The sequence below is a fragment of the Synchiropus splendidus genome, chromosome 15 (assembly GCF_027744825.2).
Source record: "Synchiropus splendidus isolate RoL2022-P1 chromosome 15, RoL_Sspl_1.0, whole genome shotgun sequence".
NCBI classification, from domain to species: Eukaryota; Metazoa; Chordata; class Actinopteri; order Syngnathiformes; family Callionymidae; genus Synchiropus; species Synchiropus splendidus.
Window position 1 is genome coordinate 14,941,696 of NC_071348.1, and position 19,199 is coordinate 14,960,894.

Genomic DNA, 19,199 nt, shown 5'->3' on the forward strand with positions numbered 1-19,199 from the left:
TGTTTGAGACCAGGGCTACAACACAACAAATAATGTTCTGTATTCAGCTCACGGTATGCTCTAGTCTCAGTGGACTCTCTGTTGGAACACTCTAGTTTTGATCTTGACTCAATCTTTTGAATTAAACACAAGTTTTTTTGTATAAAAATGTCTGATATGACCTTTTTAAAGGAATGAATACTGACTGAGCGACTGAGACATGTTGACTCCAGTGGTAGTCTGCTGAAGAATAACACTCCTCAAGTGTGGGAAAACAGGCCGAAGTTGTTTCGCCAAGTGACTGAAATTCATCTGTGAAGCTGCTGCCTGACTTTATTTCCTCCATGAGCTATGGTGTTTCATTTGAGACACGTGCGAGCCTGATGAGTGAGAAGCAACAGAGCGTGCTATTGATCCCTGTTACAATCTCTGAGGCCATGTGCTTGGGCTTCATCGGGTGGAATTTGGCAGGATATTACTAGAAAGCTGCTTTGCTGGCTGTGCTGCCACTCCACCACTTGAGTCTCCTCCTGCCGTACAGAGTCAATGATCAAACTTCCTTCTCTTGAGGGTAAAATGAACAATGCAGCCATTTGATGCAGATACTGAATCTGAGTGTTGTCCCCCCAGGAACTCTGTGGAGAACCTCCATGAAGAGGCTGGTTTATGAACTGGTAGTAAGCCTTTTTAAGCCGGTGTGATCAACCCTCGCCGGGGTCAGCCATGTCCCATTTCATTCATTGTCTTGGAATCATTGACTCATATCAGCAACATCCGTTGAAGTGGAGGTAAAACTGAGCTGCTTGTTATGAATCCTTGGATCATTTTATAATCTGGAAGTCAAACTAAGCCCGACATTAATGTTGCTGTTTAATCCACAGTGGTGTTGCACTGATGTCTATTACTGTATCAACTGCTGGCAGCTTTCTCTCATGGATATTTTTACTTTGTGAAAATAATTAATTTGATCTACAGAATGAATCTCTTGGTTAAGAATGAACAGAATTCATTTGTTGAAACGTTATGAAGAGAGAATATGAATCTATAACCGAGGGTTGTCAAATCAGATTTTCTCATCACTATTATCAGGGGCTAGACATGTCACAATAACCAACCCATCATGATATTAACAACAATTTAAGTGATAAGGGCTCGATCTTTAACTTTATTTATGTTGTGTATTTTCTCTCAAATCAACAAGGAAACATGATAAACTGCAATGCTATCATAACAGGCTTCAGCAAACCTTTGCATCTGCAAATAGATGATGACGGATTCTGACAGACCTACCACCATTTACACCACAATATCATGTCAGTCAGTACTGGTATTCCGCAACAACCCGAGCCACTTTGTCCTCCTGTTTGTTTGTTTATTCGTAATATGTTGATATTGAGTTCTCTTTAAGGCACAAGCATATTCTCACAACAAAACACTAATGTTTTTGCATAAATTATCTTGGGTTTCCACATAAATGGAGGTTCAACCTCAACACTGAACATCAGATGCAGTATTCTGGAATGTTTGACACTGTTCTCCCGGAAGCCTCGGCAATGCTTAACATGTATTAAGTTAATAGAATGATGATTAATTGGAGTGCTGTCCTAGTTTACAAGCGATTTCATATGTTGGAGCGGAGCTCAACGGCAGAGTTGAGTGTTCTGCAGACTCCCCCTTGATTTGCTTAAATCAGAATAATGCAAGAGATGACTTCATCCTATCTTTAGTGTTCACCCTGCTGTCCTGTATCCAGCCTCCATCCGTGCCTGACCCTGGTGCAGCTCCAGCACTTAACAGGGATTTCATTTTGCTCCATCATCTGTCAGGCAGATCAGATCAGGCGCTAATACAAAGCAGCAGGTCGATGAGGCGGCAACCCGTTGAAGCAGTTCAGCTGCTGAGGCCACAATTACGAACGAAATGCTGTTGATTTATGTCTCTTACATGATACCCCGGTTCCCAAACTTTTTTCCTTTAATGTTGCCACATCTACTACATATATATATAGAGGGAGGGATGCTGAGGAGGGTATATATATATATATATATATATATATATATATATATACACCTTCATGCTTAATAACACAGGTTGAGGAAGAAGTGCATTTTTGATTGAACTGATGGTTATTTATTAAAGTGAGTTAGCTACTTGTATGTTGCACACCAAGTAAATAGTGTTGCTATAATCTGAATGTTTCTGTCACAATCTATGAAAACTAGAAACTTCCATAAAACTTTCATATTGCTTATGTGCTGTTTCTTCATCCAGATCGTTTCAGTCAATAAACTCACTCTACGATCCAGGTGTGCTCAAGTCCATCCCTGATAAAACAACCGAAAGGCTGCCTTGATCCTACGTCAAGCTTGTGACTCATGTGCACTATGGTGTTCAATGCGTTGAGAAATCAGCTGAGATAACACAGTGCATATGATATGATGATCACAGAGCCACTGAAGGAAATTTAAAATACTTTTCATTAACTTGTCACATGTTTAGGCTTCCACAAACGGAAAAAAACAAAATCCCATAATTTAACGTCTCATGATTCATTTTTCTTAGTTGCTCATCAGCAGCTCAGGTTTTGGCTATTTGTTTATATATATATATATATATATATATATATATATATATATATATATATTATACACACACACACACACTACCGTTCAAAAGTTTGGGGTCGCTTAGAAATTTCCTTACTTTTGACAGAAAAGCACTTTTTATGAGGATAACTTTAAACTAATCAGAAATACACTTTTTATGTTGCTAATGTGGTAAATGACTATTCTAGCTGCAAATGTCTGTTTTTTGGACAATTTCTACATTGGTGTATAGGCCCATTTCACTCCAGTGTTCTAATGGTACAATGTGTTTGCTCATTGCATAAGAAGGCTAATGGATGATGTTGAAAACAGTTTAGCTGGTTAGAGAAGCTATAAAACTGACCTCCCTTTCAGCAGGTCGGGTATCTGGAGCATCACATTTGTGGGCTTGATTAAATGCTCAAAATGGCCAGAAAAAGAGAACTTTCATGTGAAACTCGACAGTCTATTCAACGGCTATTCCATGCGAGAAATTGCCAACGGTGTGTACTACTCCCTTCGGAGAACAGCACAAACAGGCTCTAACCAGAAGTGGGAGGCCCCGCTGCACAACTGAGCAAGAAGATAAGTACATTCGAATCTCTAGTTTGAGAAATAGACGTCTCACAGGTCCTCAACTGGCAGCTTCATTAAATAGTAGCCACAAAACGGCAGTGTCAACATCCACAGTGAAGAGGCAACTTCGGGATGCTGGTCTTCAGGGCAGAGTGGCAAAGAAAAAGCCATATCTGAGACTGGCCAATAAAAGAAAAAGAGTAATATGGGCAATAAAACAGACATTGGACAGAGGAAGATCTGAAAAAAAGTGTTATGGACGGATGAATGGAAGTTTGAGGTGTTTGGGTCACACAGAAGAACATTTGTGGGACGCTGAACAACTGAAGCAGCTTGACCGTGTGGTACGCAAGAAGTGTCCATCCAGCCAATCCAACTTGTGGGAGGGGCTTCTAGAAACGTGGGGTGACATTTCTCCAGATTACCTCAACAAATTAACAGCTAGAATGCCAAAGGTCTGCTGTAATTGCTGCAAATGGAGGATTCTTTTCAAAGTTTGAAGGAAAAAAAAATTTCAAATACAAATCATTATTTCTAACCTTGTTAATGTCTTTACTATATTTTCTATTCATTTTGCAACTCATGGCGGTAAATGGTAAAAGTGTGACTTTTCATGGAAAACACAAAATTGTCTAAAAGGGGTGGGATTCGATTATTTATTCGAATTAACTAGAGAATTTGTGATTAATAATTTGCAGTTCAATGGTATAAGAAAATTTTCCACAAGAAGCCACATTTTTCAATTTTAATGAGTTTGGTATATTAGTGAAAGTAATGATGGACCCATACATACATTTAAACAACAAACTATTGTTTATTTTGCATCAGTTTGACAGTAGCACAATAAATCAGGATGGTGGCTATATTTAAGTTTTTATATCAGCTTATTTAAACTAAAGCTCTTTTAATGTCTTTGTATAAGAATTTCAATTTTATAAGAATTTCAAGTCCATTCAGAGTAGTGGAAACTCTGGCCATTGTGTAGTGAAAAACCTCCCTGAACAAAAGCAAACAGGTGCTTTTGTTTGCTTTTGTTCAGGGATTCCTCCATGTTTGTTGCTGTTGTTATCATCCTAGCTGCCACGTGTCTTGTGCATCAGAGTGGACCAGGAACTCCTTCACTTACAAAGGTTCCCTGTTGTCTGGAGAGCAAACTGTTCAATTAAATTAAATTATGTGCCATTAAAATATTTTAGTGTTTTTTTGTGTAATTAATGAATTGTAATGAACTTGTTAAAGTATATATATATATATATATATATATATATTGTGACAGAAACATTCAGATTATAGCAACACTATTTACTTGGTGTGCGACATACAAGTAGCTAACTCACTTTAATAAATAACCATCAGTTCAATAAAAAATGCACTTCTTCCTCAGCCTGTGTTATTAAGCATGAAGAGTCTCACAAAGGATTTGCAAGCGAAACGCATTCAGCTTGTTTGGAATCCTACCACCATGACCGTAGCATATCCTGCAGAGCCACCTCAAATGTTGAAGTCCACCTCTCCATGATGCAGCGAGTCCCTCATCATGATGATGCTCTGTTTTACAGTTACCGCTTCAGTTTTCTCCTGTCTGAGTCTGGGTTAACAGGAGCGCAGCCCAGTGTGACATCATATTGTACTTGTTTCTGCCCAGCTCTGAATCCGCCCTCCTCCATAATTCCAGATCCAGCTGGGTGTGTAATGCTGCAGAGCAGAGATGGAATGCGTGATTCAAGTTACCAGTAGTTGTTTCATTATTCCACACATCTTACACATTTGTATCATTCCAAAGTAGGTGGCTGTGCACCCCGCTGTTAAACACATTTGAGTAAAGATGTCCGCAGCTCTAAGCTGGTGTACTAAATAAATAACCTGTCTGGTCTGTCATGAGAATATGAAAGAGTCGTCCAATGTTCTATTGGTCTGAACCGCTTTACTTGACTCTGATTCAAGCATTAAACCAAATGTCTGAGTCAGGGGTCACCAACCTCTTCGTTCTTAGCCCAACTGACTCCAGCTCATAGTCACTGGCGTCCACTCGCTTCCCCTCCGCGCACCCTCCTCAGCATCCCTCCCTCTGTATAAAGCGGAGAAATCCCGCCTACGTTGCAGACTGAGGACTTGTCTCCTGCGCTCCAGAGATGACCGACCCTGTGGTCACATCCACAAACTTGATCAAGAGAGCCATTTCTGAGTGAAGTTTTTGTAAAACTGATTTTTAATCCTTAAATCCAAGACCGCAGGGAGTTGAAGAAGATGCTATCCAGCGTCCGTCGGCACAGCCTCCGCCTGCAGTCAGAGCTGCACCGCTGGAGCATCTGCGACCCCGGAAACCACCGGCTGCAGGACGGGCTCCTGGCACGGGTGCCCGCCTGTATTGCCCGTTCCAGGTCCTGCACTAGCACCACGGGGGACTTGGACGGCACTCGCACTTGCTGGTCGTCCTCGGACTCGGTCATTTCTTCCGGAGAGGTAGCCGGACCCGAGAGCCCGTACAGGGTCGTTCTGCTCGGGGCGAGTGGAGTCGGCAAGACAGCCTTCGCTGGCATCTTCTCCGGGGCGGCGGACAGCATGGACAGCGACGACTGTGAGCTGTGTGGAGGTGGGAACAGAATCTCTATTGTCTCTTGGTTTATCCTCTGTAAAATAATTTCATCCATACTGAACCAAGCTGGAGTCAAATCTGCAACTTTCTTGTTGTGAGTCGTCCAAAACACAGACGATATGTGTTGACTCTAATTCAGCGGTTGACTGGCGACCTTTCCAGGGTGTCTGTCACTTTTGAGTGACTGCAACTTTGCTATCCATAGAACATGAGTGACTGCTGCCTACAATGGAGACTGGAGACTCAGGCACAGTTTCTCTCCCTGCTACACAAACATTTACCTTTACCTTTACTATATATATATATATATATATATATATATATATATATATATATATATATATATATATATATATAATTGTTTGGCCTACAAGAGGAAATGGTCATGCAGGGTTAGAGCAGAAACCCTGCATGACCATTTCCACCCGAGCAGAAACAAAAGCCAAAGCCAAAACATCAAGTCAAGAACATGATGATATACTCAGTTCACATCGAGCCTACTCGGGCCAATGGCTTGGCAGCAGGAAGTGATGGAATCCAACCCTCTATGTTCAGAACAAGTTTACGTTCGACCACGGTCACTCACAACAGTTCAATAACAACAGGAAGAGGCAAGTGACATGGAGAAAGAACTTCCTGGAAAGTTATAAGTTCCGTTTATATCCCACAGAACGATCATACCCACTGCCACATTAGCAATGGAAAACGGGCGAGAATGAGGAGTAATGACTGAGAGTTACACGTTCACAAACCTTCTGGGAAAAAACGGATGAAGAAGTGTAATGACACGGTCAGAAAGACTTTTAAACTGATCGGTATTTGTGCTCTTGTGTCAAACAATCTTCATTTGAGTTTGGAAAATCAATGTTCAACGGTCATTACTTATTTATCTTGTAGACAGTGGGCAATGAGAATAAAATGCAGTTACGAATCATGAAGAGAGATTTTGGGTGTTGAAACATTTGCTTGAATGACTTCGAAGGTGTGAATCTCTAATGCCACAAAGAGTCGCCACAACATGCTTTGGTGATTAAAGCTTGTGTTATTGTTTCTCATTGTTCCTGGAACTTTGCTCCTCTAACTGGGTTGTGGGCGGCTTGAGCCTGTCCCAGCTCCACGGGACAGGAGGTTGAGGATCCGAAAAACTCAGTACAGGATTGATTCATAGATAAGACAATGAGATATACTGTCGTTCATGATGTCAAAATGAACTAGCATTTGCGTTGTTCTGTTTGTTGCCTCAGGTAGTACTTGGAAAGAAATAAGCTGTTGTTCTGTTGGTGCTCTCCTCCTGCTTATTTTCTCTTCAAATTGAAAGTATAGCTGTTGACCTTTTGTGGCTACCTTTTTCTCTTGTGTCTATGTTTCAGATGAACTGTGTGAGAAGGAGATTGAAGTCGATGGCGAGCCGGCAACCGTCACTCTTGTGGACACGTGGGATGTTGAAGTGAATATTTCATTTGTGTCTTGTCAAACTCTTCCATGCTGAGGTGAAGTTTTTCCCTTCTTTGCAGTCGGACGGCGATTTGTCAGAGGAGCCTTGCATCCAGATCGGTGACGCGTACCTGCTGCTTTATTCAATTACAGACCGTGTTTCATTCCTGCGTGCCTCCGAGCTACGTATATCCCTGCGCCGCCTGCGTCCTGCCCAACACACACCCATCATCCTGGTGGGCAACAAGTGTGACCTGGTGCGACGAAGAGAGGTGTCCACGAGTGGTAACCAAGTGACTCTTCACCGGTTTCCTCACGCATGTGATGCTCTGACAGGTTGTTGTGGTTCCAGAGGGTCGAGCCTGTGCCGCTGTGTTTGACTGCAAGTTCATCGAAACATCCGCAGCCATGCAGCACAACGTGTGGGAGGCTTTTCACGGCGTTATTAGACAGCTACGTCTTCGCCGAGACTCCTGCAAGCGACGCAGGCATTCCACATTAAACAAGCGCAGAGAGAGCCTGCCTCTGAAGGCCAAACGCTTTTTGGACAAGATGGTGGCGAAGAACAACCCGTGTGTTGCATTCTGGGTCAAGTCCAAGTCCTGTCATGACCTCACTGTTCTGTAGGACGTTTTGATTGAAAACATTCAATGATGGACCTGCAACTCTCCGTGCCAGATTTTTACCTTGAAAAAATAGCATTTGTTGTAGTTGTTTTTTTCTTCTTTGCATCCATTTGTTACAAACAGGTTTGGTTTTCAAAATTCAAAACATTGATATTACATAAGACACAAATAAATGGGAAAAAATGTTTTGTAATTTCCTTTTACCCCCCACAATGAACTAGGTGCACTATATTTTGAATGGAAAATGAATTGTACACAAAACAATAACTGTCAAAAGTCGATTCATAAGCAGACTTGAATGAATGCTCAAGGTTTTGTCATGGAAATGAAGTTGGAGCTGCCAAGTAATAAAATTCTCCCACAAATATCTGCTGAAACAAACCAAAAGGTGTCAGTCACACCAGCATCTTTCAGCTGATGTTTAAACAAGAAATGTGGAGGAAGACGAATATTTTTTTTTTCAAATTTTCAAAGTGCGGTACTTATGTAACTACACAAGCTGCTTGAATCTTGCTTCTGTGGCAGTGTTTTGATGTTGTTGATTTTAATAAATGGGCAGAGGACTGTCCTGTCATGTGGGTCTGACTGACATTCACAACATGGATGACTCAGCAGCAACACAAAAGAGAACACTTGCTCAACAGCTGCAGTGCTAGCAGGAGATGAGTCACTCTCATGCTGTGAAGGAGTTGAAGTGACAAAATATGCTTCCGGGAGTAGATATGTATTGAAACATATAGATATGTTTGATGGTGTTTTGGCTGAAATACATTTGACTTCAGTCTCCTTCAACTTGCTCTGGTAAAATACCAGAGGTATTCTAAAAAATCATCATCAGTAATCTCTGCCTTGTCTTCAAGTTGTCCGGAGAGTATCGTAGATAACTGGCCATAGTGCACCCTGAGTGTCCGCTATTTTCTTGTAGAATAAAAAGGAACACTTGCATGTTTACTGTTGGCTGTGAAGCGTGTGTAACGCCTTGTTCATGAAAGCTTTAGTGTTCATCCCTTTGTATCTGAGCTGACTTCAGATGACTCCTTATTTTTGGTTCTGATAGAGAAATAAGGTGTGTTCAGCTCGCGACCCGAGTCTTGTCCACCTGATGACGGCTACTTTAAGACATGCTTCTTCGTGGGTCACAACTCAGCTGTTTCCATGTCACGCCTCAAGCTGAGTAGGAGAAACAGGACATGGGAAGGCTGCACAGCAGGGGCCAGTGGAACCCGAGACAAAGTCCACAGTGTGAAGAGCCCCGCAATGATGACTTTATCTGATACTCATTGATTACTGTCACTCTCGAGTCGGCTCTGGAACTACTACAAGTCGGAACAACTCAGTAATGCGGCGGCCTAATTGGCTTCTCTCAAAGCCGAGTCATCATCATAACTCTTTTAACATGGGCTCAGGGTACGAAGCATGGGAAACATGAGACGTTCCACTCAGTCACAAATGTGTAGCTCACATCTTAGTAAATCTCACACCCTACAATAGTGGGGCGCTCTTTAGACCTTCCAATACCTTAAAGGCCTTGCTGTTGTCTGCTGACTCTTATCAGCAGGATTCATGCTACAAGTCAAAGTCCTGAGTCCTGGACTGAGCCTATGTACCAGATAATCATCTCTTATTGCTACAATAATGACACATCTGGGTTGGATCTTTCAGTGTTTATTAGTTCTTGACCGATTTATGCTTCATAACCTTGTGCTGTTCTTCCTGCCTTTCCCTCTCCTTCTCTCTCATTGGCTGCCTGTGAGTAGACAATCATTAGATTCAATAAAACATTAGTGGTTAGCATGGTTAAAGTTTGACCGGAGAACTCTTCCGGCTTGCAGGATCTTGGGAGTCAGTCTCTTCTGACTCCTCCGGTGAGGTAAGACTCTATGACTTTCTGGTTCAATCTTAAATCATCTCAAATGTTGTGATCAGAATGTGAAGAACACAATGTACCTCGCTGGGATAGTAAGTTTTATATTTGACGCCGGCAGTGCTTCTGAACGTCTGTCTTTTGGTGTAGCTGTTTGACTTTGAAGGGTCATGAGTTGGAACTTGGATCTAATGGTGGACCTCAAACCAGAACTCACGTATCTACCGAAATGTTGAGCTTTATTGTGACATTCCCTTCCAAGAAGACATTTGTTAAATATTTGAAGTCGTAAACGTGCATGTGTCTTACTGTGCAGGCCAAAACTAAATAAATAAAAATGCCTGTTCTCATGATGAATGATTATTTGATTTGGTCAGAACAATACCCATTCCTATGTTTATGTTGAGCCAAACTGATATACAGTATAAACATCTAAAAAAGTAGGTGTGACTCAATGTCACCTTTAGCTAGCTATGAGTGTTTGCCTTTGGACGCAGCTCAATGTCAGTTTAAAGACCACTGCAATTCAGAAAAAGCTATTAGATATTAGAATAAAATATGTTGCATTATACTATTTTAAATCCATCATTGTACATTAGTACTTTTAGTCAAATGAATAAATTCTCATGATAATCCTGAAAATCATACAAATGCCATATTTGAACACAGGATCACACCCTTACATTAGATCTCTAAATGCGTAAAATACTAAATAAAATAAAAAAATAATCAGCTAAAATTAAAGAGTCATTACTGACATTAGCTATCAATTTCAAACTATAGCATCTCTGAATCAAACAAAAATACATCTTCCACTGCACATGTATCAATCCCCTGGATGACATCATAACATCATACTTGGGTCGAATATGCTGAATATATTGTAGTAAAACATGAAATAGAAGTAGTAGTAGTAGTTTGTTGGATCTGTTTTTGCTATTAAGAACTGTGTGACTCACTATACCCAAATTTGTTTTTTCAATGTATACATTCAGCCTATAACATCCACTTCCTGGAGTCAGTCTAGTTAGCAATGACAGCTGCTCATTTTGTAAAACGGATGCGATAGCGATCAACCTCTCAGAACCATCTCAGGAGCTGAGTTCTTCCCAGTTTGGTAGATCATTATTGAAAAGATTGCTCACCAGTATAGATTCCACCAAGATCCACGATGCCGGCAACAGCAGAGGCGGTCAAAGGGGCAAAGGTTGGAGCCAAATTTTGATGGCATTTGCATCACTCAAACTCAAAATCCCATAATGTACTTTATGAATGTAATAATATGAATCGCTGTTTTGTCAGAAAGGTCAAGGAAAGTCGGACAGCTTTTTTAGTTTTGGACAGTCTGTGTTTGTGATCTGTTCATATCAACACTTCATACCAACATGCTCAGTTAACTTTTCATGTTGCTTTCAGACTTAGAATTCGTCACAGTTACTGCGACTCATCACAAATGTTTTATATTTATTATGAACCTTTTAAGAACATTGAAACTTTCAGTTTCTCTCCCTGACCACGACTGGGTGCGGTCGCACATGTTTAGACTTTAAGCTCAGCGGCAACTTAAAGTACAAACTGGGTTTATACCCTGTTTGAATTCTCAAGGACGCAGACTGGTTCCCCTCACGGACCTTGTGAATCAATAACCTGTAAAGGGAGAGAACAAGGTTCCAATTAGTTTGCTTCTAAACTAACAGGACTCTTTCCTGATGACACTAATTCACACGGCTGCTGAGAGCCACAAGCTAAAAGCTTGATAGTTATTTGAATTGGACTCTTTTTGTTTGTCCTGCAGGCTACCATGTCAACCCATCTCTCGCTGCTGTTGCTCCCGCTACTCCTCACCACGGTAAAACCTCCTGAAGAACAATTTGGGTTGATTCATCCTCGCCTTCTGCTTCACATTTGGTTACTAATTAAAAAGTGAAACTAAAAGCAAACTGCAGTGAGTGGTGGTCTACTGACTTTGCCCTCATCTAATAGCCCACCAACTGAACATTTCCCTATAATAAATAACCTGCATGACTGTACACAGTTACATGGAAGAGAAGAATAAGTGAATCATGAGGTCGGTTATCACTTTTCTGTCAGGTGTTTTGTACTGTACTACACTGTACTGTACTGTCCTGTCCTATACTGTACTGTACTGTACTGTACTGTACTGTACTGTTGGGACACCCACCACTATCCCATTCACTGCAACAGCTAAACAAGTACAATACATTTTAAATCAAAATGGCACTCCTGATCAGTTAGTTGAACAAATGTATGAATCCTGTTTGGATTGTTGTTTTTTTTGTCTGTGTGTGTGTGTGTGTGTGTGAGATTGAGTTGATTGACTCGTGTGTGTTTCTGACAGGCCATTGGGGCGGGCCTTGAAGATAAGAAGGTCCCGTTTCATGACATGGTGATCAATGTGCAGGAAAAGACACCAGTGCCGTACGCCCTGTATCAGGTTGGTTGAACGACACAGTTGCACTTCATTCATAGTCTTCTGCTTGTTCCCTTCATGCGTGGCCCTACCCATCATGCCACTGGGTGAGAGACCACACCCCCCGCTACAGTGTTAATATGTCATTGTGGTGTTATCTTTCTTGAGATTACAGTTATTTCTTAAGCGCTGATTTTTTTTTTATCAATCATTCATGTTTTTTCTTAGGTTTTTGAAATGTACACACTGATTTCACTAAATATCCAAGCAGTATATTGCCCTTTTTATTCATATGCTATGAATTACACTCAGTTTGCACATGCTAAATTTATAGTGTTTTTATTTTCTTATTCCATATGGTTGACAGATATTTTAATAATGTGGCCCCTTTGTACCATCCTACTCTAGTTTGAGAAGAAGCATCCCGATGTGAATGAGTTTCGGGTAAAAGGAGAAGGTCGTGACATCATCAAAGTCTCCAAAGATGGTTGGCTCTACCTGGACAAGGCTCTGAACTGGTCTGAAGAAGACAACTACGTAGTGACGGTAAAATGACTTTGCTTCAGTTTGCTGTCTCTTTAAGCAATAAAAGGTTGTTGAGCTCCTAGTTTTGTCCAGGTGGAGGCGCTGGCAGATGGCCGAGTGATCGATGGCCCAATTTTTCTGACCATTAACGTGGAAGACATCAATGACCACGCTCCCTACTTCAACCAGAGCGACTACGCGGCTGTGGTTCGAGAGAACCATCCCGCTGGTTTGTATGTTTTGCACAAGTGGAAGTTGCAGCAACAATCTCACTCTGAGGTTGTGATCAGGTTCTCCCTTCACACGAGTGTTTGCCATGGACCAGGATGACCCACACACGCCAAACGCTCAACTGAGGTTCAGTCTGGTCAGCCAGATTCCCAGGAGAGACAATGTGGCCTTGTTCCAGATTCACCCGGTCAGCGGCGAGGTCTCCACCACCGAAGAAGGTCTGCTCTGGAGCACACACCACCCACATTATCTCTGGGCTGCAATCTGTCATTCCTCGCCTGTAATCTGGCAGTATAGTCAATCCAGATTACACAGCTCATCTTGTGCCCGCTCAAGATTAATGCCCATTTGAGCCAGATTGCCTAAATATGTCGCATGCTGTGGATTGTGTCTGTGCATGAGGAGGCCTGCTGACATCTGCTCGTGCTGATTAAATTCAGTCATGTTCCTCAGGCACGTTTTCCAGTTTTTTTTTTTTTTTTTTTCAAGGCGAGCGGCTACTGAAGGCCAGAGAGGGCATCCAGTTCACCAGGGGCGAGGAGGGTGGCCATGATTCTCTGAAGAAGAAGTTTGATGACTACTGTCCTGGGACGATGATTCCATATGAACTCAACCCCTTCTTCACCTGCTTGGAGCGAGCTGGTATGTGACATTTCTTCTCCATCTTATGGTTACCATACCTTTTCTTCCAGTCTGTTAATGGCAGATGTGTCTTTTAAGTGTTGAATGAAATCTGGTGCTAAAGGTCTTTTCTAAAGGAAACTTTTCTGCATATCTTCAAGAGACTCATATTAACACAAAGTGAAGTCGTCAGTGTAAACACCCGATGAAGCAAAATGACCACCGCTTCCGCAAGACTTTGGCCTCCAGTCATTTGAGTGTGAGACCTCTGATCTAAGGAAAGAAGGAAAACAAAAAAAATCTAGGGAGACGTGGGGTGTTGACAAGAAAACCATGGCACACAGCTGGGAAGAATATTGATGTCTCCTATCCATTAACCAAACTGATGTTTTCTTTGTGCGTCAGAGACCAGGAGGCGTAACCTGGACCCCCTGGATGACCCAGACTACGTCCTGTTTGTCCGAGTGCAAGACCTCAACGGAGCCTCTGAAGTGGCTTTGAGTGGAAACGCCAAAGTGAACATCGCTGTCAAGCCCAACCTGTGGGTGAATCCAGGGCCACTGCTTGTGAAGGAGAATCTGCATGAGACATACCCACTGGCCATCGCGAAGGTCAGACAAGTCTTATGCTCATTTGGGACAAAAATCCCACAAACTTGTACCTTGATCTTGATCCAGGTCCAGTCCAATGATCCCAAAGCTGTCTACAAGCTGATGCAGAAGGAGCGAGAGCAGAAGTTCCCGTTCAAGATAACAGAAGATGGAGAGGTCCTGCTGACTGAGCCGTTGGACAGGGAAGAGAAGCACATGGTACTAGGACCTGAAAATCAACCAATGCTGAGAATGGGAATCTAAACTTGGGATTATGTTTCAGTACATTCTAGTGGTCCTGGCTCATGACATCCACCAGAATGAGGTTGACACACCCATGGAGATTCAAGTGATCGTCGTAGACGTGAACGACAATGCACCCGAGTGTTTGAAGGTGGAGAGTGTGTTTGAGGTGCAGGAGGGTGAACCAGCAGGTGAGGAGCGACACAAGTGGAACTGGACATGTTTATTCAAGATAAGAGATTTATTTATGGGACCAATTGTATTTTGTCCATTAATACACACATGGGTCAACAACTGCGCAACATTTAGGTATGAAGCTACAGAAGCTCTGAAATAGAAGAGCTTGTCAGTATTAAAAATGATCTTTGGACCATTGGAGTGCTAACAGTAAGGGCTCTGTGTTGATAGAAATTCTTGTTGCTCCTCAGTGTCTGACCTCATCTTGTGATTACAGGAAGTCTCGTTGGACAGCTGATGGCTGCAGACAAGGATGATGAGGACACCCTGAATGCTCAGTTGACCTACAAGATTGTGTCCTCAGAGCCACTCACCTCTACCGAAACCTTCTCCATTGATGCTGCTTCAGGGCAGATCCAAGCACTGCAAACCTTGCAGAGGAAACAGCAGCAGCTGTACAAGCTCACCGTTCTAGTCAGTGACCCAGGTGAGGCCACAGTCAGTGTGTCTAGGCTCCCAGAGTCGTTGGATTAGGGGCTAGAAAGTCAGCGAAAAGCTCAAACGTTTGCCCACAAATTGAGCTCAAATAAAAATCGAAAAGTTACAATGAGCAATTAATCTGGTTAGAGTGGAGCAGGGGAGAAAAAAAAAGTTTGTTTTGCGTTTCTAAACTGCAATTGTGGCCAAATGGTGGAGCGCAGAAACATGAAAATCACAAGTTTTGTTGTCACAATTGACGTTCGCCTCCATTGAAACTGCATTGAGGAGGAGAGTCTGCTGCGCGAAAATCGAGGCAAAGTTACTCGTTTTTAACTCGCCATCCTGGCCAAATGGTGGACTGTAGACACATGAAAATCGTTTTTTCGCTATCTGCTACAGTCATATGGAGATACGGCCATTTGTTCGGGCAAGAAGTAACTCGGCCGTCTGAAGCATAATGAGTCAGCAGAGTCGCTTTCTGATGCTGTGGCGACGGAGCTGCAAAGTATGGGAAATGTCACTGTGGAGCTCAGGCTGCACAGACAGAGTCCGGTATCTGTGCCATCCTTTGAGCTATAGACACCGTGCAAAGCTTAAAACGTAGCTGCTGGCCTCCACTGATAGCATGTGCATGACGGTGGCACATGGTGCATACACAAGCTGTATATTCAATAAACAGCAGCGCCTAGTTTTATTGAGCATTCTGTGTAGTATTTTGTCACTGTGTTTCCTCTAACACTGGAAATGTAACATTGTGTCTCTGATTTCTCTGCCTGACTCAGATTACAGCACGGAATGTCAGGTCGTGATCAAGGTCATCGATGTCAACAATGAGATGCCACTCTTTGAACAGAACAGAGTGAGTTCATTGTGACAGCAGGCGTGCTGGAGGTAGCATCCACTGACCATGTGTTTTCCTGACACAGTACGAGAGTCCGCCTCTGACCGAGGACACTCCGGTGGGACACACTGTACTGACGCTGAGAGCAACAGACGCCGATGACCCTGACAGTGGAAGCTCTAAAATCGAGTTCCACATCACAGCTGGGGACGACGATGGTGTTTTCACAGTGGAAACTGATGGGGGTGGTGTCGGCCATCTTGTTATAGCCAAGGTGATGTATTGACATCTACAGCTCCAATTGATCGGAATCAGAATGGGGAATCCCACCAACTAGGAAAGTGCTTCGAAATACAGTGCTGTAAATAAAATAAAATAAAATAAAATAAAATAAAATAAAATAAAATAAAATAAAATAAAATAAACAACAAAGGCTGTTCACAAATTCAACAGTCTGATGGCTGAGGGGAAGAAGCTGTTCCTGTGACGGGAGGTTCTGGTCTGGATGGACCGTAGCCTCCTGCCAGAGGGAAGAGGAACAAACAGTCCATGACCAGGGTGAGAAGGGTCGGCTCTGATCCGACCTGCATGTCTTTGGGTCATGGAGACCTACAGGTCCTGAAGTGGTGGCAGGTTGCATCCCATCACCTTCTCAGCAGAACGCACTGTAGCAGTAAAAACAAGAAATAAACCCAGAAAATAAAAACAAATGAAAAATGTAAATAAAAAACAGAAGCCTGAAAAAATTGCCAAAAAATGAACTCAATGTTACATGAAAACGATTAATAGAAAACTATTGTTTAATTTGTTTTGTCTTGCTTCAGCCTTTGGACTTCGAGATGCATCCCACCTACAATCTGCAGATTGATGCCCGGAACCCTGAGCCCCTGATGAAGGGTCTTGAGTACGGCAGTGAATCAACAGCCTTTGTCTCCCTGACTATCACCGATGTGGATGAAGTTCCTGAGTTCAACCTGGACATATTGGAGGTGACTGTACCGGAAAACATCAGCAGGGGGGCGCTGCTGCTCACGGTGGAAGCCAAAGACCCAGAGGGCAAAGAGATCAGGTAAGAGGCGAGGCATCTTTCTTGTCTTCACACCATCCTCTAAATGAGATGTGCCCAGATTTTCATGCCCTCCAATCCATTTTAAAAAGTGCACCACTTATACACCGTCTCTAGAAGAATGACGTGATAAGAGATGCAAGTGAATTTTCATCTGTTTCCTTTAAACCAACTATTTGTGTGGCATGTTCACAGCTTCAAGATGGAGGGAGACTCTATGGGCTGGCTGGAGCTCGACCCAGCCTCGGGCCAGATCAAGACCAAAGACAAGCTGGACAGAGAAGCCCTGGAAGTCTTCACAGTCACCATCACTGCTTTTGAGAAGGGTGACAAAAGCAATCTACTTGAATGGCTAAAACATTATTCACTTGGAATGTGTTGTGTCTTCATCCAGATGTAGAGAGCCAGTGGTTATGTGCTCAAGCCGTCACACATTGAGAGCATCATACATTGCATTGAGTCACCAGCTGTCACTTAACACTGTGCCATTTTGCGAAGTGAATTCATGAATTCATACATGGTTGACAGTTGGCAGCCTTGCCATCAGGTCCACTCATGTTCTAGTGTTTCTCTCAGATCTGAGTTAGTAGCTATCATCACAGCCAGTAACTCAGAACTCATATATCCACTGGAAAATGTCCGCAATTGTCTTGTCTGGGACAACAGAATGTTCAGTTTTTGTTCATCCAAAGACGTTTAATGGTGTTTTAGCACGTGGCAAAGTCACGTCTTCACATTAGCGACAGCAGCTCAGGTGACGATAGATTTTCAGGAAGTTCAGATCCATGACCAGCCTTTGAAAAAGGTCCTAGATAGAGCATGAGTGGTTCTCCTCAAAACCTGCTAATTTAGAGGGAATGTGCTCACACATTCCCTCTAAATGAGCACTTGGAGGTGCAGCATGAGCACTTGGAGACGTAACTGCAGTCAACGTTGTCTTATATTAAGAACATGCTGCTAACGCAAGTTCCTCTCCAGAAAACCCGAGCATGTCCAGTCAGCGTGAGGTCTCTGTCAGACTGCTGGATGTCAATGACAACACCCCAAAACCGGTGGAGTCCGAGTTCTTCATTTGTGTTAAGAAGCCAAAGCCTGTCATCATCAGGGCCCAGGACCCAGACAACGCTCCATTCTCACAGCCATTTACCTTCACCTTTGCCAAGAAGTACAGCAATTGGCACCTTCAAACTGTGGACGGTACGGTGGAATAAGTCTTGTTTGGCTGAACACTATGAAGTGGATCCATCATGAAGGTTTACATTTTTCCAGGTGCATCAGCCAAACTGAGTTTGAAGAAAACTGCCACAGAGGACCACACCTTCCCTATCGCCATCAACATCAAGGACAATGCAGGCATGGGGGTCACTCACTCATTGCACGGTGAGTCTGGATAGACAAGTATTTATATCAGAATTTTCAGTGGGTGGTTCAAGTCCCATATGACTGTTTAACACTGTCTCCAGTGAGAGTCTGCAACTGCACTGAGCTCGGCTACTGCTACATGCCTCCTGAATCTCGCACTGGCAAGTTAGGCATGGCCTCCACCATTGGAATTTTGGCGGGAGTTCTCGGTTTTGTCAGTAAGTTGTGGTCTCTCTGCAGCTATATTGTCATGAAATCAAGTCACAAATTACACAGAACTGGGAAATTTCCATTTGGAATCCATCCATTCATTGACTGAAAACAAGTAACATTTGTGATTTTCTGTTATGTTGTTAAGTGAATCATCCTGTTCTGACTATTTTCTTGGTTTGTGTGTTCGTAGCCATCATATTCATCATTGTGATCAAACAATCCAGCAAAAACAAGAAGAGACGAGTCCCTGCTGTGCAGGAGACCAACACCCTGATGTAGATCCTCTGGAGTACCAGCCAAGACTCAGGGGTCCTTGAAATTTTCATCAGAGGACCATCAATATTTGGAGACACAAAGAAATCTTGAGCTATTTTACGCTGCTCCCAGTGTAACCTGTGCCTAATTTATTCAAAGGTTGAATCCCGGATTACAGTTGTCGGTCTGGAGTTGGATTATTGTCTGTGACTTTTTGAAATAAATATGAACTGGGATTCCTGAAAGATGTGCGTGTGTCAAACTCATTGTGACTGTTCCTTATTCTTGGTTCATAACAATCTGGTGCATTTCAAACCATTGTGAGACAAAGTTTCAGTCGCATTTGTCCACATATTATTTTCATCAGATTTGTTAAGCATTAATGAAAGCATCTTAAAAATAACATACTCCAAAAAATATGAAATAATCATGCCAAATAAGGAGTGTAAAACAGCAATTAACCTATTACGAAAACATATATCAAATAAAACTTGACAGTCGGCA

At 42.6% G+C, this 19,199-nt stretch overlaps 2 protein-coding genes across 2 annotated transcripts; both read left to right on the forward strand.

Moving 5' to 3' along the window:
- Positions 1-4,545: 4,545 nt before the first annotated feature.
- On the forward strand, positions 4,546-10,061 carry gem (GTP binding protein overexpressed in skeletal muscle). The gene is made up of 4 exons (XM_053887825.1): positions 4,546-5,733; positions 7,107-7,183; positions 7,251-7,455; positions 7,523-10,061. Exons 1-4 carry the CDS (start codon positions 5,388-5,390, stop codon positions 7,795-7,797), a joined length of 903 nt encoding a protein of 300 aa, XP_053743800.1. The 5' UTR covers positions 4,546-5,387; the 3' UTR covers positions 7,798-10,061.
- Positions 10,062-10,685: 624 nt separating this feature from the next.
- cdh17 (cadherin 17, LI cadherin (liver-intestine)) lies at positions 10,686-18,873 on the forward strand. The gene is made up of 19 exons (XM_053888104.1): positions 10,686-10,867; positions 11,456-11,509; positions 12,020-12,115; positions 12,500-12,637; positions 12,710-12,845; positions 12,907-13,065; positions 13,337-13,489; positions 13,874-14,079; positions 14,146-14,277; positions 14,342-14,492; positions 14,756-14,965; positions 15,741-15,817; positions 15,885-16,073; positions 16,624-16,868; positions 17,061-17,191; positions 17,844-18,062; positions 18,135-18,245; positions 18,329-18,445; positions 18,631-18,873. Exons 1-19 carry the CDS (start codon positions 10,832-10,834, stop codon positions 18,717-18,719), a joined length of 2,649 nt encoding a protein of 882 aa, XP_053744079.1. The 5' UTR covers positions 10,686-10,831; the 3' UTR covers positions 18,720-18,873.
- Positions 18,874-19,199: the final 326 nt, after the last annotated feature.

What these genes read in the sequence shown, in the direction of transcription:
- gem (XM_053887825.1), top strand. Translation starts at nt 5,388, where the DNA reads ATGCTATCCAGCGTCCGTCGGCACAGCCTCCGCCTGCAGTCAGAGCTG. An exon ending in CGACTGTGAGCTGTGTGGAG is followed by an intron (nt 5,734 to 7,106) that starts GTGGGAACAGAA and finishes TCTATGTTTCAG; the next exon opens with ATGAACTGTGTGAGAAGGAG. An exon ending in AAGAGAGGTGTCCACGAGTG is followed by an intron (nt 7,456 to 7,522) that starts GTAACCAAGTGA and finishes TTGTGGTTCCAG; the next exon opens with AGGGTCGAGCCTGTGCCGCT.
- cdh17 (XM_053888104.1), top strand. Translation starts at nt 10,832, where the DNA reads ATGCCGGCAACAGCAGAGGCGGTCAAAGGGGCAAAG. An exon ending in GCAGGAGGGTGAACCAGCAG is followed by an intron (nt 14,493 to 14,755) that starts GTGAGGAGCGAC and finishes TTGTGATTACAG; the next exon opens with GAAGTCTCGTTGGACAGCTG. An exon ending in GCCATCTTGTTATAGCCAAG is followed by an intron (nt 16,074 to 16,623) that starts GTGATGTATTGA and finishes GTCTTGCTTCAG; the next exon opens with CCTTTGGACTTCGAGATGCA.